The sequence below is a fragment of the Peromyscus californicus genome, unplaced genomic scaffold, assembly GCF_007827085.1.
Source record: "Peromyscus californicus insignis strain IS unplaced genomic scaffold, ASM782708v3 Scaffold_5__1_contigs__length_169319896, whole genome shotgun sequence".
In the NCBI taxonomy this organism is placed as follows: Eukaryota; Metazoa; Chordata; class Mammalia; order Rodentia; family Cricetidae; genus Peromyscus; species Peromyscus californicus.
In genome coordinates this window covers 13,984,301-13,997,948 of record NW_026294573.1, presented here as the reverse complement: position 1 = coordinate 13,997,948, position 13,648 = coordinate 13,984,301, and the positions used below count along the sequence as shown (strand labels likewise).

Below are 13,648 nucleotides of genomic sequence, written 5' to 3'. Positions count from 1 at the left end.
CACTGCAATTTTCACCTAGCACCGTGTGCATAAACCTCTCCAGAATTTCAGCTGGCAAAATTAGTCAGCATCAAAGTCAATTTGAACGTTCAGGTAGATGGAGGAGGAGGGGCTGGGATGGGGAAGGTGCTGGTCAGGAGGCAAGAACTTGGCCGATTCGGAAGGGAGCGGGGAGGTGGGTGGGCAGATGCAGGATGTTCTCAGAGGAGAATTTGGGGGTCGTCATCTCCCTACTGAGAGTGCTCTAAAAAAACTTCAGACAGAAGAAGGCTCCTCACTCCACCACGTTGGCTCACTCCTCCCGCCCTTACCTGTGCCTGTGAGGCAGAGTGGCCACTGGGGAGCACCTGCTTGGAGTCGTGAGGTTGGAGCCTGTTGGTGATGGATGTGGCTTGGGTGGCACATGGCAAGAGCCGGTGGGGATGTGAGGAGAGATGATCAGAATGGATCTAAGAAGAAAGAACATCTCCGTGGGAAATAGAGTGGAAAATAGAGTGGGAACGACGTATCAGGGTGCCCTGGGGTGAAGTCATCCATCAGCGAGATGGCCGAGGATCAGGGAGGCTCAGGGATTCTGAAGCATCCAGCGTTGGAAGGACACATGGCCAAGGCTGTCACAGACCAGTGTGGAATCTGGCACACTCTGTGCACACTGGGATGTCCTAGAGAAGCCAGGCTGCCTCCTTCCTGTCTCAGGGGAAACCTGTCATGGGCTCTGTCACTGTGACATTGTCGTTGTGGAGAGTGTAGTTAGTGTACCAAGCTCTGCCTTGCATCTCCACCCCCATCACATCAGGCTGCCACAGAGCATGTCCCTCCTCTGACAAATGGGGAAACTGAGGCTGGGTGGGAGTGGGCTGCTTCTCTTATGCTGGCAGGAAAGCTCACTCTGCCTTGGCTATGTGCTGAGAGCCTCAGAGGCTGGCCTAGGCTTTCCTGCTGTTGCTCACTGAGTACCAACAGCAGACCCACAGTCAGCTTCCCCCTCTTTAGGTCCCTGACAAGTCAGTCCCCTCTGTCCAGGCCACCTGGCCTTCCGGCAGTTTCTGTGCCTATTGCTTCCTGGTCTCCACAGTTCCCCCAGGCTACTGGTGACCCAGTCCCTGCACAAACAGCCCTGAGATGGTCCCTCCCCTGAGTCCCCATGCCACCTGGAGTACTCACAGTACATGCAGGCTGTGCCCCAGAAGCCGAAGCCTGTTCCTTGTCTATCAAAGGCTCCCTCCCCACCCAGTGGCTCACAGCTCACATCCACCACCACCTCCGCAGACTACCTGATCCATGCCACCTGCTCTGCATCACACTTAACATTTTTCCTTAACGCCCCTCATTATTTACTCAGATAAAGCCATTTTAAAGAAAGAGAGAATTTAAATCAGGGACCCAAATGGCAAGCCAACACCAGTTGCTTTAAATAAACTGAGAAACCAATGACAAATAGCACCAAACTGGATATGAGGTGTCTTGCTACCTCTCACTTCTGGAGGGCTTGTGGCCCCAGCAATGGAACTCTATCTTAGACAGGGCCCTGCTATGTAGCTCAGGCTAGCCTCCAGCTCATGATCTCCCTACCTCAGCCTCAAGAGTCCTGAGAAAACCAGTATGTCCCACCCTGCCCAGCTCCCAGCTCATTATCTTTTTGCTGAACAGGGAGGCTAGCAGGTGGTGGCAGAGATTTCGAGATGGACGGCATCCCCGGAAGTGTTGTCCTGGGCTGGAAGGACAGGAATGAAAAAGAGAAGATGCGAGAGCACCTACCCCCACCCCACTCACAATGGAAGCACCTTTCCACACCTTAAAGAAATATGGCACAAGCCAGGTGGCGGTGGTGTGCACCTTTAATCCCAGCACTCGGGAAGCAGAGCCAGGTGGGCATCTCTGTGAATTTGAGGCCAGTCTGGTCTACAGAGTGAGATCCAGGACAGGAACCAAAACTACACAGAGAAACCCTGTCTTGAAAAACCAAACCAAACCAAACCCAAACAACAACAAACAAACAAGCAAACAAACAAACAAAAAAAAACCCAGCCCACCTGTGGGACTTGCTAAGGTAGAAATGTCCCTTGGAACCATCCCACACAGAGACCATTAGCCACCAGCATCCAGGAAGTTCTTGCCAAATGTCTAGTGTGGTCACAGGGACTGAACATTGTTGACTCACTCACATGGACACTGAGAAACTTTACTTAGTGTTTATCTTTTTATGTGTGTGTATGCGTGAGTTTGTACATATGTGTATGTGTGTATATGTTGGGGAATATTATTATAAGGTGTGTTACTTTGGTTTACGTTGCACTTGTTTAACTCTGTGAAGCTGTGTTACTGTGCCTGTCTAAAACACCTGATGGTCTAATAGAGAGCTGAAAAGCCAATAGTCAGGCAGGAGAAAGGATGGGAGAGAAATAAATAGAAGGAGAAATCTGGGAGAGGAGAGATCTAGGAGCAAGAGAAGGTGGAAGACATCAAGACACCTAGTTATACAGCAAGACATGGAGTAAGAAATAATGAAAAGTATACAGAAATAGAGAAAGGTAAAAGCCCAAAGGCAAAAGGTAGATGGGCTAATTTAAGAAAGCTGACAAGAAATAAGCCAAGCTAGAGCCAGGCATTTATAATTAAAATATAAGACTCCATGTGTGATTTATTTGGGAGCTGAGTGGTGGGCCCCCAAAAGAGTAAAAACAAAGAACAACATGTGTATGTGTGTGTATGTATTTGTATGTATGTATTTATGTGTATTTGTGTGTATATGTTTATTTTTGTGTGTGCACAGTGTATACTCCACCCCACGTAGGCCTGTGTGGAGGCCAGAGGCTGATGTTGGAATATCTTCCTTCAGTTGCTTCTCCACAGGTTCTCACAGATCTTGGAGACCCTCTTTTGTTTAGATTGTCAGGTTAGCAAGTCCCTGGGACCCACCTGCCTCTGTCCTTCCACCCCTCCCCGCAAGTCCTGGGATTATGGGCGTGCACCATGCCTAGCTTTTTTGTGGGTTCTGGGGATCCCACAGAAAGCACTCTACCCACCAAGCCATCTCCCTGGCCCCAGCTGTGGCCCTAGACTGTAAGCCCCATGAAGGTCAGGACTAGCTCATTCATTCTCCTTTGGATTTTTAAAACTCATCAGGGCACCTGGTCCAGGAATCCTGCATCTTCACCTACAGCATGAAGAGGCAGAGGAGGGGAGAACCAGGGAAGACCTGGCCATCTCCTGAGCCAAGAAGCTACTCCCTGCAGCCCTGGCTGTCCTAGAAGCCACTAACCCTGCCGGCTCAGGCAGCCCCAGCCTCAGGAGCCTCCACACAAGCTCCCTTGCCTCTGCCTCATCCCGCCTCAAGCGCCTCAGTCAGGCGACAGACCCAGGCTCCCACCCGCAGCCCTGCCATACACACCGCTTCCCCTCCCAGCAAGCAGCGACCCACTTTTCGGCAGCAGAAGTGAACAAAGAGGTCTTTGTGAAGTGGCCATCACGGCCCGTCCCCACGGCGCTCCTTCCGCCCCTGCCTGGGACAGTAGGTGCCCCGTGACAATTAGCAGCTGTTCACCTGCTCTCTGGAGCCAGGCACCTGGCCTTTGGCTATTATATAGCTTGAATTTCTGCTTGACGAAATACCAGCCAGGCTGGCTCAGGCGATGGGCCATGAACGCTAACTACAAATGCAGTTGCCAGTCCCCTGCCTAACCCCCAGCCTGGCCTTTGTGCCCCAGAGCCTCTGAGCTACCCATCCAACCCAGCAAAATGCCAGTCCCAGTGGACTCCTTCCTTTGGGTGGGGTGCGAGTGATCGGGAAGGAAGGGACTGATGGTGCTGGTGAGATCATGGGAGCGCCCACGACTAGTGGCCATCAGAGGAGCCTTGGTTGTGACAGAAACCAAAGGGCAGAGGGGACAGCTTGGTAAGGGACAAATACCCAGCAGCTCAGCTGCCTCGATCCCCGGAGGCTCCTGTTATTTATGAGGCTGGGGACTGTGTGTCCCCCCTCCCCCGCTTGCTGCCACTCTCCACCAGGCACTAGAAGACCCCCAAAACCTTCTCCCTGGGCTCTCCAGGGACGGGAAGCTGGACCATGTTCCCCGCATTACTCCACATGTGCTTAGGAAAGAGTCCTTCCCATCCCCTGCCTCTGGGTTTGCCTTGGTAACAGGGAGGACAAGCCAGGTCAGGTGCACAATCCTGGCAGGAGGATTGTACAAGTTCAAAGCCATCGTGGACAATTTACCGAACCCCTGCATCAGAAATAAAAAGTGCTGGGTGTGGTGGCGCATGCCTTCAAGCCCAGCACTTGGGAGGCAGAGGCAGGAGGATCTCTGTGAGTTTGAGTCCAGCCAGGTCTACCTAACAAGTTCCAGGATAACCAGGGTTGCATAGAGAGAGTTCATCTAAAAAATAACAATGACGAAGTTAAAAAAAAAAAAAAAAAAAGCGGTGTTGTGGCGTGGCTCACAGGATCACTTTGTCTATGGCACACTTTTTCAGCCCTGGGTGCTAAAACAAGTAAAACAAACAGCTGAGGAGGAGGAGCTAGTGTCCTCCTCCTCTGACCCCGACCCACATCGCTGTTCCAAGGCTTTGGAACTGGGAGGTTCCTTACAATGTCACCTTGTCTGGGCCCTGGGCAGAGCTTCCACCACTCTCTGAGAGCCAGGGGTTGTGATTACAGCGGCCACATCTCATATGCCCTGTACCAGGCACCAAGGCTTCCTCACATCACCTGGCATGCCTGTCCCAGCAGTCTTACCCAACTTGTGCCTTTGGGGAAACCAAGGCTGGGAGCAACGACGGCCGCCTCAAGTTCATACGTGGGGCACATGTTGGAGACTAGAAGTTTCTCCATAGACAGTACCCTCTCCCATCAGTCTTGGCCCTGGTCCAGGCAATGCAGTCCCAGAAGGCCCCAATCAGGACATGGGGAGCCTTGGGTAGTCCCTGAAGGGCAGCATATCTTCCTAGAGGCTACACCAGCCCTGGCAGCCCCAGCAATCATTCATCACCCAACAGAGGTTCTGGAGAGTTCCCAGCTATAGGACCAAACTCACTTTGGCTCCCAGGCTCCAAGCGCAGACCAGATCCTGGGCCTGGCTACCTGCAACCTCTGTGTACTGTCCACCACAGTCCAACACCAGCCTGGTCAGTCACTGGCCACCACTTCTAGGCTCAGTGGTGTATTTTTGCTCTTCCATCTCCCTTGGACCCCTCTGCACTATCAGCCATATCCAACCTCTGGACAGTGAAAGACATTGTAATAAAACCACACACACACACACACACACACACACACACACACACACACACACACACACACACACACGCACACGCACGCACGCACGCACGCGCACGCACGCGCGCGCACGCACGCACGCACGCACGAACGCACACCTCTTAAGGCTGTAAGTTAGTTTATGATTTTGTGTCACATTTGCAGCTATGCCAAGCAGTGTGTGACCCTGTGACCTCTGGACCAAGAACTAAACAAGGGCTTGACTGTCTTCTTGTCCTCACAGCCTTCGGGGCCCGCTCGCTCATCTCCAGGCCCCATTTGTGTTACCTGCTTAATGATTCACTCTCTCTGAATGTTTTCAAGCCAGGCAGTACTGTGTGGGGTGTCCACACCCTGGAGGTCCTCCATAGAGGTCCCTTTAGGTCTGAGGTGACTGTTATTAGTGGAGGGGACTCACTGTAAGATGCAAAGTCAGCCTGCGGTGGTGACATGTGACGGATGGGCGAGTCCATGTAGCCTGTCAGAAACTTCCAGACCACAAACCCCAGGGCCCACTACACAGGAGTGTGTCATGTAAAATCTGCCTCCCTCCCCAAGCCCTCACTCTTCATTCATTTATATTTATTTATGTGAGACAGGGTCTCATGTAGCTCTCACTGGCCTCAAACTGTGTAGCTAAGAATGACCTTGAACTCCTGATCCTTTTATCTCTAGTGTAAGATTACAGGCGTGAACCACCATTCCTGGTTTGCACGGAGCCCAGGGCCTTGTGCACAGCTAGGCCAGCTTGCTAACAATGGAGCCACACCCCCACTCCTAACAACAGAGCCACGCCCCCACTCTCCTGCTCTTGCCTTTTAAAAGACAAAAGAAGCTAAGACAGAGGTGGTCAGGGTCAAGCCTAGGTACACTGTGCCAGGAAGTGACCTGCTCTGACCCCAATTCAAATGGGGACTGGAACTCAAGACCACTGGATACTGGGCCATAAGGAAGAGATGGAGGTGGGCCCAGCAGACCTAGGTGTCCTGCCCAGTGTTTTCTAGCAGGTTCTCCTGGACCCCTTGTTGTAGCACTGACCATTTCTGGGATGTCAATGTGCAAGCTAGTAACAGGAAACACTCAGGGCTGAGGAGGGACAGGCAGAGAGAGGCCTGGTAGAGCCAGCCCCCTCACTGCAGGGAGGCCTTGGACTGGCCACAGGAGCTACCCAAGCCTCATAACCTAGCCTGCAAGACGGGGAGGCTATCTCACCAATGGGGATTCCAGGAGGGTGTAACACAAACTGCGGGTGCCCCAGGAGCACACTGGCAATAGGAAGCCCTTTGCTCTTCCCACTGTCTTCTACAGTTGACTGGTCTGCCTAGATACCAGCCAGAGTGACTGTGCCCAGTCAGTGCACAGAGCTGGACAGCAGGCACATTCTCATACTGCCAGAGGCGGGGGGACAGAGCAGTGTCAGGAGACAAGCCAGGCCCAGTGTCTGTCTGTCTGTTGGGCTCGGGATAGATGTCATTCATTCATTTGATGGCCACTCTAATGACATACCAGTCTTCTGCAAGAGAGGCTGTTCTTCCAAGAGCAGAAGGCTTTCCTCACCAGGAAGTCCTCTTGTGTATCCGGACTAAATCTCACATGCTGCAAACCTTGTCACATGCCTTCTGTAGAAGCAGAAAAGCTGCCTGTTGGCTCCTTTAAGCTAACACGTGTGTCTAAAGGTTAAAGATGACCTATTGATCTATAGAGCCCCATGCTGGGCACCACTATGTATTAGGGGAAGAAGCGATAATGAGCAGAAACAAACAAGGCCCCTGTCTCACTCAGCAAAGGTGACAATGTGGGTCTCAGATGGCACTCAGTGGAGCTCTGGCCTCCAGGGAAAGGCAGACCACAGGGATGGGACCAGCCACCTCTAGCCAATGGACCACATGGTCCTCCACACACACAGGGTCCATGCTACTCTTTGAAGGAAGTTGGCACCGCCTCCAGAGCGGCTGATGAGGAGACTGCGGAGGTTCCCATCCAACACCTTGAGCTGGACACGCTAGGAGGTGACTGTGGCTAACACAGGGACCCACACACACACACACACACACACACCAGAACCTCTAGCAAACCTCTACCATGCCTCTGAGCTGTAACTGGCTTCATCTCAGCTCCCTTCCTGAGAGGAGAGTGTCACCAACACCAGGCCTGGGAAATGACAGAGGTCAGCTTCTGAGGGCCTCATTGGCAAGGAGAGCATCTAAGTCATTCTCTGTCTTCTCGATGCTGCAGTGTTCGGGTTCCATCCGGTGGTCCTGTCTTGGGGAGGCCTGACCTGAGGGCCACACCTGCCTGTAGCTGAGGCCACTTCTTCCTGGAGACACCGGAGTACAATGGGGAGCAGCTCTGGCTGGAGTCCTGCAGCCCAAAGAGCTCGGCTCACTCACTGACACATAGTTTGGAATTGCGTCTCGATCAAACCCAGAGCAGACCTGTGTGCCTAGGAGGTGGGGGACAGCTGGCAGACATGCCAGCACAGATTCCTTCCCGGGCTAAGATCGAGTCCGCACCACAGGGCCCTGCTCCTGCTGTTTCTCTGCTGCTCTGGGCTCCTTAGTGACCTGCCTTCAGTTCCTCACTTGGCACCCAGGGTCCTTCTACGGAGCCTTGACCAGCCAGTAGACGCCCTCTCTTGCCTCTGATCTACTGGAAACATACAGTGGGGCCTTGTCACCCTGTTTGTGCCCTGAAATTTATTCCTAAGAATGGGAACCCCCTAGGAGTGACACCATAGCCTTCACTATCTGTGGTTGAAATGGAAGGAAGGCCCAGCACCTTCAGTACACGCACCAAGTGGCTGCGGCTGCCTTTAAGGACCACAGTGCAGGTGTGTGTGGACTGCTTCAGACCTGGCAGAAGCTCCAAGTCTCCACTCACAAAGGATTCCCAGTTTGGCTGTTGTTTTAAGGGGGGGAGGGCGAGAGTGGGGGATGGAAGAGAAGGAGAGTGGGGGAGGGGAGAGAAAGGAGTTAGAAAGGGAAGGGAAGGAAAGGGGAGGGGAGGAGAAGAGAAGGGAGGGGAGGGAAGGGGAGGGGAGGGAGGGAAGGGAAGGGGAGAGGAGGGGAGGGGAAGGGAGGGGAGGGGAGGAGACGGAGGGAAGGGAAGGGAAGGGAAGGGAAGGAAAAGTCCAGAAAGGAAGGGAAGGTAGTGGGGAAAGAAGGGTTGGGAAAGAAAAGAGAGAGGAGTTCATCTCTTCAGGAACGTGTTCTCCCACCCCACCCCCACCCCCCTACACACTGGGATGAGGTCATGCTCGTTGGTCCTTCTCTTTGCAGACATACCCTGCCCCCAGCAGATGCCCACTGATTTTCTTAATGATGACAGTGTCTACCAGGGACACGCCTTCTCCCATCTGTGCAGATGAACACACTGAATAATTCTCTTTCACCTTGAATTTGGTGAAGGGTGAAGTATGCAGACAGACCTGGTTCTCTCAGCCATCCTCAGGGCTGGGCCTAAGGAAATTGGGAGGATCAATCTTCCCAGGGCAAGGAGCCCAGGCTAGGAGGCGGACGGCCCAGTGCTGGCCCCTTACTAACTGGGAGACCTTGGCAAAGTCACTTAACTCCCTTGAACCTCAGTTTCCCCCTCTGCAAAATGGGACTAATTGTATGTCTCAGAGGGAGGAATAAATGTGAAAGAAAAAAGCATGTGACTAGAGTACTCACAGCCCCTTCCTCCATTAAGCAAAGGATCCACCTCCCACGGAGCTGTAAGCATCATTATGGTGGGTGCTCCCTTGCTTAGTCAGGTCCACACCCCCACTGCAAAGCTCCATCCCACCATACTGCACACAATATGATGGGCTGAGTCTACAAATGAGTGTCCAGTGGGCTGGGGAGTTGCAGAGGGGCAGAGGGGAAAGCCAGACTGCTGGTCATCAAATTAAAGACTCCCGGGCATCCCTAAGACCAGTGAGCAGAAACACTGGCCCCCTGCGTCCTCATGATTGACCTCTGCAGCTGAAGTCCTGGATGGCTACAAACCAGAACATTTCCTTAAACCCCATCAGCTCCCCTGTTCTTTGCCGGGGCTCGCCGGAGTCCAGTGAGACTCAAGTGTGCATGCAATCCATCTTCTGAAGAGTCAGGGGATCCAGGCAGAAAGGCATCCTTTAGAGGGCACCTGATAGCCTTAGCCAGAACACCCTGCCCACTGGAAATCTCTGCTGCCAGAGGGAACAGCAGAAAGGGAGCCCGGGGCAGGGCCAGGAGGGAACTGGAAGGACCTATGCTTCTGTTGTGATTAATCTTGAAGAGTGGAGCCTGAGTGTCCTAATCTGTAGAAGAAAGGTTTGTGAACCCATCTTGAGTCAGGGATGAGGACAGACCACTACAATGGGAACTACTGAGGAGAAAAGTCAAAATCAAACCACCACCCGATTCCAGCTAGGATACCAGGACAGGAGTCGTCTAGGATTGTATTTAAAAAAAAAAAAATTACTGTGAACAAAGACTTCCAGGTACAGGCACTGGCCTAAACCAAACTGGGTCAGCATAGAAACATAGCACCCTGCTCAAGGCAGTGGGATCTTAGGGGTGGAGGTGAAAGCCACAAAGTTCAGTGACCCTGGAACTCAGAAGTTTCTCTGAGCCTACTAGAAACTCCCTTTTATAGTAATTCCATCTCCCAGGGAAATGTTCTTGGGTGTGGGGAGGTGAGGTTTAGGAAGGGGCGGGACCATGGGGGCGTGGATAGTGGATAGGGGTCGATAGTCAGTCTTGGCCAAGCCCCTAGTCAGTCCCTAGCAGCAGCGGGTGGAGACACACGCGGTGGGGGAGGGGGATGTACAGAGAAGTCGGTATACCTGCTCATAGAGCAGAACCCTCCCACCCCCTGCCGCCGCCTTCGTGAGCATCGTGGAGCCAGCCCTCAGCCCACACCGGATGACACCCAGCTTGTAGAGCGGCGCAGCCCCCAGCACCATGGACTCCAGCAGGCCAGGTCTCTGGACCCTTTTAGCTCTCCTTAGGTCTGCCCAGAGCTCACGGCTTTCAGTGGAGAATGTTTCAGGGCCGAACCAGGCAAGTCCAAAGAGCCTCATCTCTCCCTCTACCTCCTCAGCCTGACGCACTTTCTCTCTTTAGGGACACTGCGCAGTGTGCGGTTTCCTTTTACCCAGATCAAGGTACTTCAGGGGGTCCCTAAGCGATGTTGGAGCCCAGAGAAGAGCCTGGTGGTAGGAAGCCGGGCACAGGAGTGCTGCAAAGAGACTTCTCCAACTCAGCCTTTTTGTTCTGCCACCACAATGGTTGTACCCCTCCAGCGGTAACGACTGTCTGTGTCCTCCTCGGGGAGGGCCAATGTGCTTCTGGGTGCGCTGCCTGGAATCTACCCTCCCACATCTTCCCAGGCATCCCCTGGCAGGTGGCTCCGCAAAGCTATGCCAGGTGCACGGATCGTGGACATCGCGGCCGCCTGCAGGAAAGGCGCCCTCCTCCGGCACAGCCCGCTGGTCACGCCTCGCAAGGACCCTCCTCTTGCTCCTGCCTCCCGTGATGGCCTCGCCTGGAAAGGGAAAGTGGATCTTTCCCGGAGGATCTCGAAAAGAGAAGCCTCTGTCACCTCGGGGTCCCTGCGACCAGCACAAAGTTTCGAGACCGAGAGATGTGGGACTGCGGAGCTGAGAGGCGACGTGTACCCCCACCCGCGAGTCCCGGTTCCACGCGTTCACCCGGGTGCCGGGAGACAGCGCTTCCCGCAGCCCGCAGAAGCTTGGCGAGCGGAGCTGAGGCGCCAGTGCGCCCGGATAGCTCTCTGCAGCCAAGCTAGAGACCAGGACTGGCGGCTCAGTAGCGAGCTCACAGGGTGGGGTCCTGACGCAGTCGGGGTTCCCCACCAGGCTCTTTCCATTCCCTCCCCTGCTTCTTTTCACCATGCGCATCCCAGGTTGAGGGAAAGGGTACTTCCCGTCCTGTCCCCAACCCCCAATCCCGCTCCCTGCAACGTCCAGGTGAGGGCTCCAGTGCGTTTCCACAAAGCCCAGCGCCTTCAGGGGGGCGCTGGGACCCGGACCCTCCCACACACCATCTTTCTTTCAAGAGGCATCCCAAAGGGGGAGCCCTCGCTCCCAAAGTTACAGCGAGATTTGACACACTTCAGAAAGTATTTGCTCCCATAAAGGATAGGAGGTACAAAGTACCTGCCTAACTTTCCTTGGGGGGGTCACACCAGCCCCTCCCCCATTGCCTACAGGACCCACTTCCTACACTCAAATCCTCCCATCAGTAAACTAAGCCCTCTTCAGCAGACTGAGGGGGTTGAAGAGTGCAGATTATTTTAGGGGCACGCCCCTAAAATCTCAGAGCTCATCTAGGCCCTTCCGAGTATGGGGAACAAGGACTGACCCTCCGGGGTGGCCTAAACGGGACAGAGGCCAAGGCCCCACTGGAGACAATGGCTACTTTCACACCCTCCCACCTTCCGGGGGAGCCATACTCTGCTTTCAAAACCAGTGGTTGTGACTGGACTTGGAGAAGACCTCTCTCTCTTTACGTCCTCTGGAATCCCTTCCGATGACTGTGTTGGCCCTGCCTCTGCCTTGCTGGGCATCTGCCCGTTCTCTGCTGGAAAGGTCGTCAGGTTTGGCTTCCACGTCATTTAAGACCCACCAGAGGGCAGTGCTGGGCAGGATGCCCCTCCTCCCAGACGGCCCCAACCCGGCACCCTAGTTGCCCAGCACGGCTGGCTCTGGGCAACCCTTTGGGGGTTCATTTGCCTCTCATTTGGTGAACCCAGGGCCAAGTCCATGCAGGACACACACACACACACACACACACACAGAGACACAGTTTTACTGTTGGATCCCCTCCAGCCCCAGATGTGATCGCAGTTCTCTGCACACAGAGCCCCAAGCTCCCTCAGCACCTGCTCCCAGACCACAAGCTCATAGGACCTGAAGTCCTAACACTACCACGTGTAGGTAGGCACACTCCTGCCCCCGAATCACAGAAACACAGTCACCAGCTTTCACGCAACCCTCCGGGGGCCAGCAAGCACACCCAAGGCACACGTGAAATGCCACACCTCACACATCCTCCCCTTAATAGGTTCACACATGCGTTGACACTCACTCACACACTTCATACCCTCATGAAGGAGTTCACACCCCCAAACACTCAGACTTTCTCTCCCACACCTCCATGTAACTGATCTAGACTCTCCGACACCCCTCACAAACACAGACCCACACACCACCACACAGGCACATCTGAATGTACTCCCCTGCCCTCTCCACACACAGCTGATTCTTGGACACTCACATACAGAATCAACAAAGACACACACACACACACACACACACACACACACACACACACACACACACACACACACACACACACACACACCCTGGCACAGACCCACGAAGGCGTTCTCCAAAAGACCCACTCCAGGACTGTGCCTGCAGCCCGAGACTAGCAGAGCCGCCCTGGCCCGCGCCCTTCTCGGTCCCCGCGCGCGTCCCCTGGCCCCGGGCTCCCGCGGGCGCCCGCACACTCACCGCGCGCCAGGTCCAGGATCGCGGCTAGCAGCAGGCAGGCGGCGCGGCGGAGGCTTGGAGCAGCTCGCATGGTGCCCAGGAGCTGGCGGCGCTGGCCGGGGCGGCGGTGGCGGCGATCGTGGTGGCGGCTGTGGGTCCCCTCGCCATGGGCTCAGACGCGCTTGTGACCCGGGCCGCCGGCCGTGGCGGTGACGGGTAGCGAGGGGCGCCACGGGGACGTCCCCATGCTACCGCGGCCCGGCCGCCAGGCTGCCCCGGACTGCTCCGGGTTGTTACGGGCTGCACCACCGGGTTGCTCTGGGCTGCACTAGGATGCTCCGGGCTGCACCAGATGTACTGACTGCACCGGCTGCGCCGGGCTGCTCTGCGATGCGCCGACTGCTCTGGGCTGCACCGGACCTGGTCGGGGCGCGCAGCTGCTGCCGGCTGGTTGGTTGCGCGCGGCGCCCACGGCGGCCGGAGTCGGATCCGTGGCGGCAGCGGCGGAGTTTGGAGCCGAAGCTCTGCCCGCGCCGCCGCGCTCTGCCCCGCGCTCGCTCTTCTCGCGCCCCCTCCTCTCCCTCCTTCCCCGCCGCCCCGCCCCCCAGCCCCCGCCCCCCGCGCCGCTCTCGCCGCTGTATTCTACAGACTTTTCTTTAATCCGTTCTGGGCTGTTCGGCTCTCGTCCGCTAAGCCGATTTATTGCAGAGAGGAGAACTCGCCCCCTCCCCCTCGGCTCCTACCCCCTACCCACCCCACCCCCGATACATTACAACTGCTTGCTTGTGAGCCGCATCCACCTACACACACACACACACACACACACACACACACACACACACACACACACACACACCAAGCTTTGCTCCACCCGAACCCCCCCCCCAACTCCACCTGGCAGTGTCTCT

The 13,648-nt window shown here is 55.2% G+C and overlaps 1 protein-coding gene across 1 annotated transcript in view; it reads right to left on the bottom strand.

The window, feature by feature from the left end:
* Igsf21 (immunoglobin superfamily member 21) overlaps nt 1–13,251 on the bottom strand; it is a 226,796-nt gene extending 213,545 nt beyond the window's left edge. Inside the window, exon 1 of the mRNA XM_052715215.1 lies at nt 12,762–13,251. Within this exon, the coding sequence (XP_052571175.1) occupies nt 12,762–12,831 (70 nt within the window). The 5' untranslated portion in view covers nt 12,832–13,251. The remainder of the gene's footprint in view (nt 1–12,761) is intronic.
* Between the last annotated feature and the right edge of the window lie 397 nt (nt 13,252–13,648).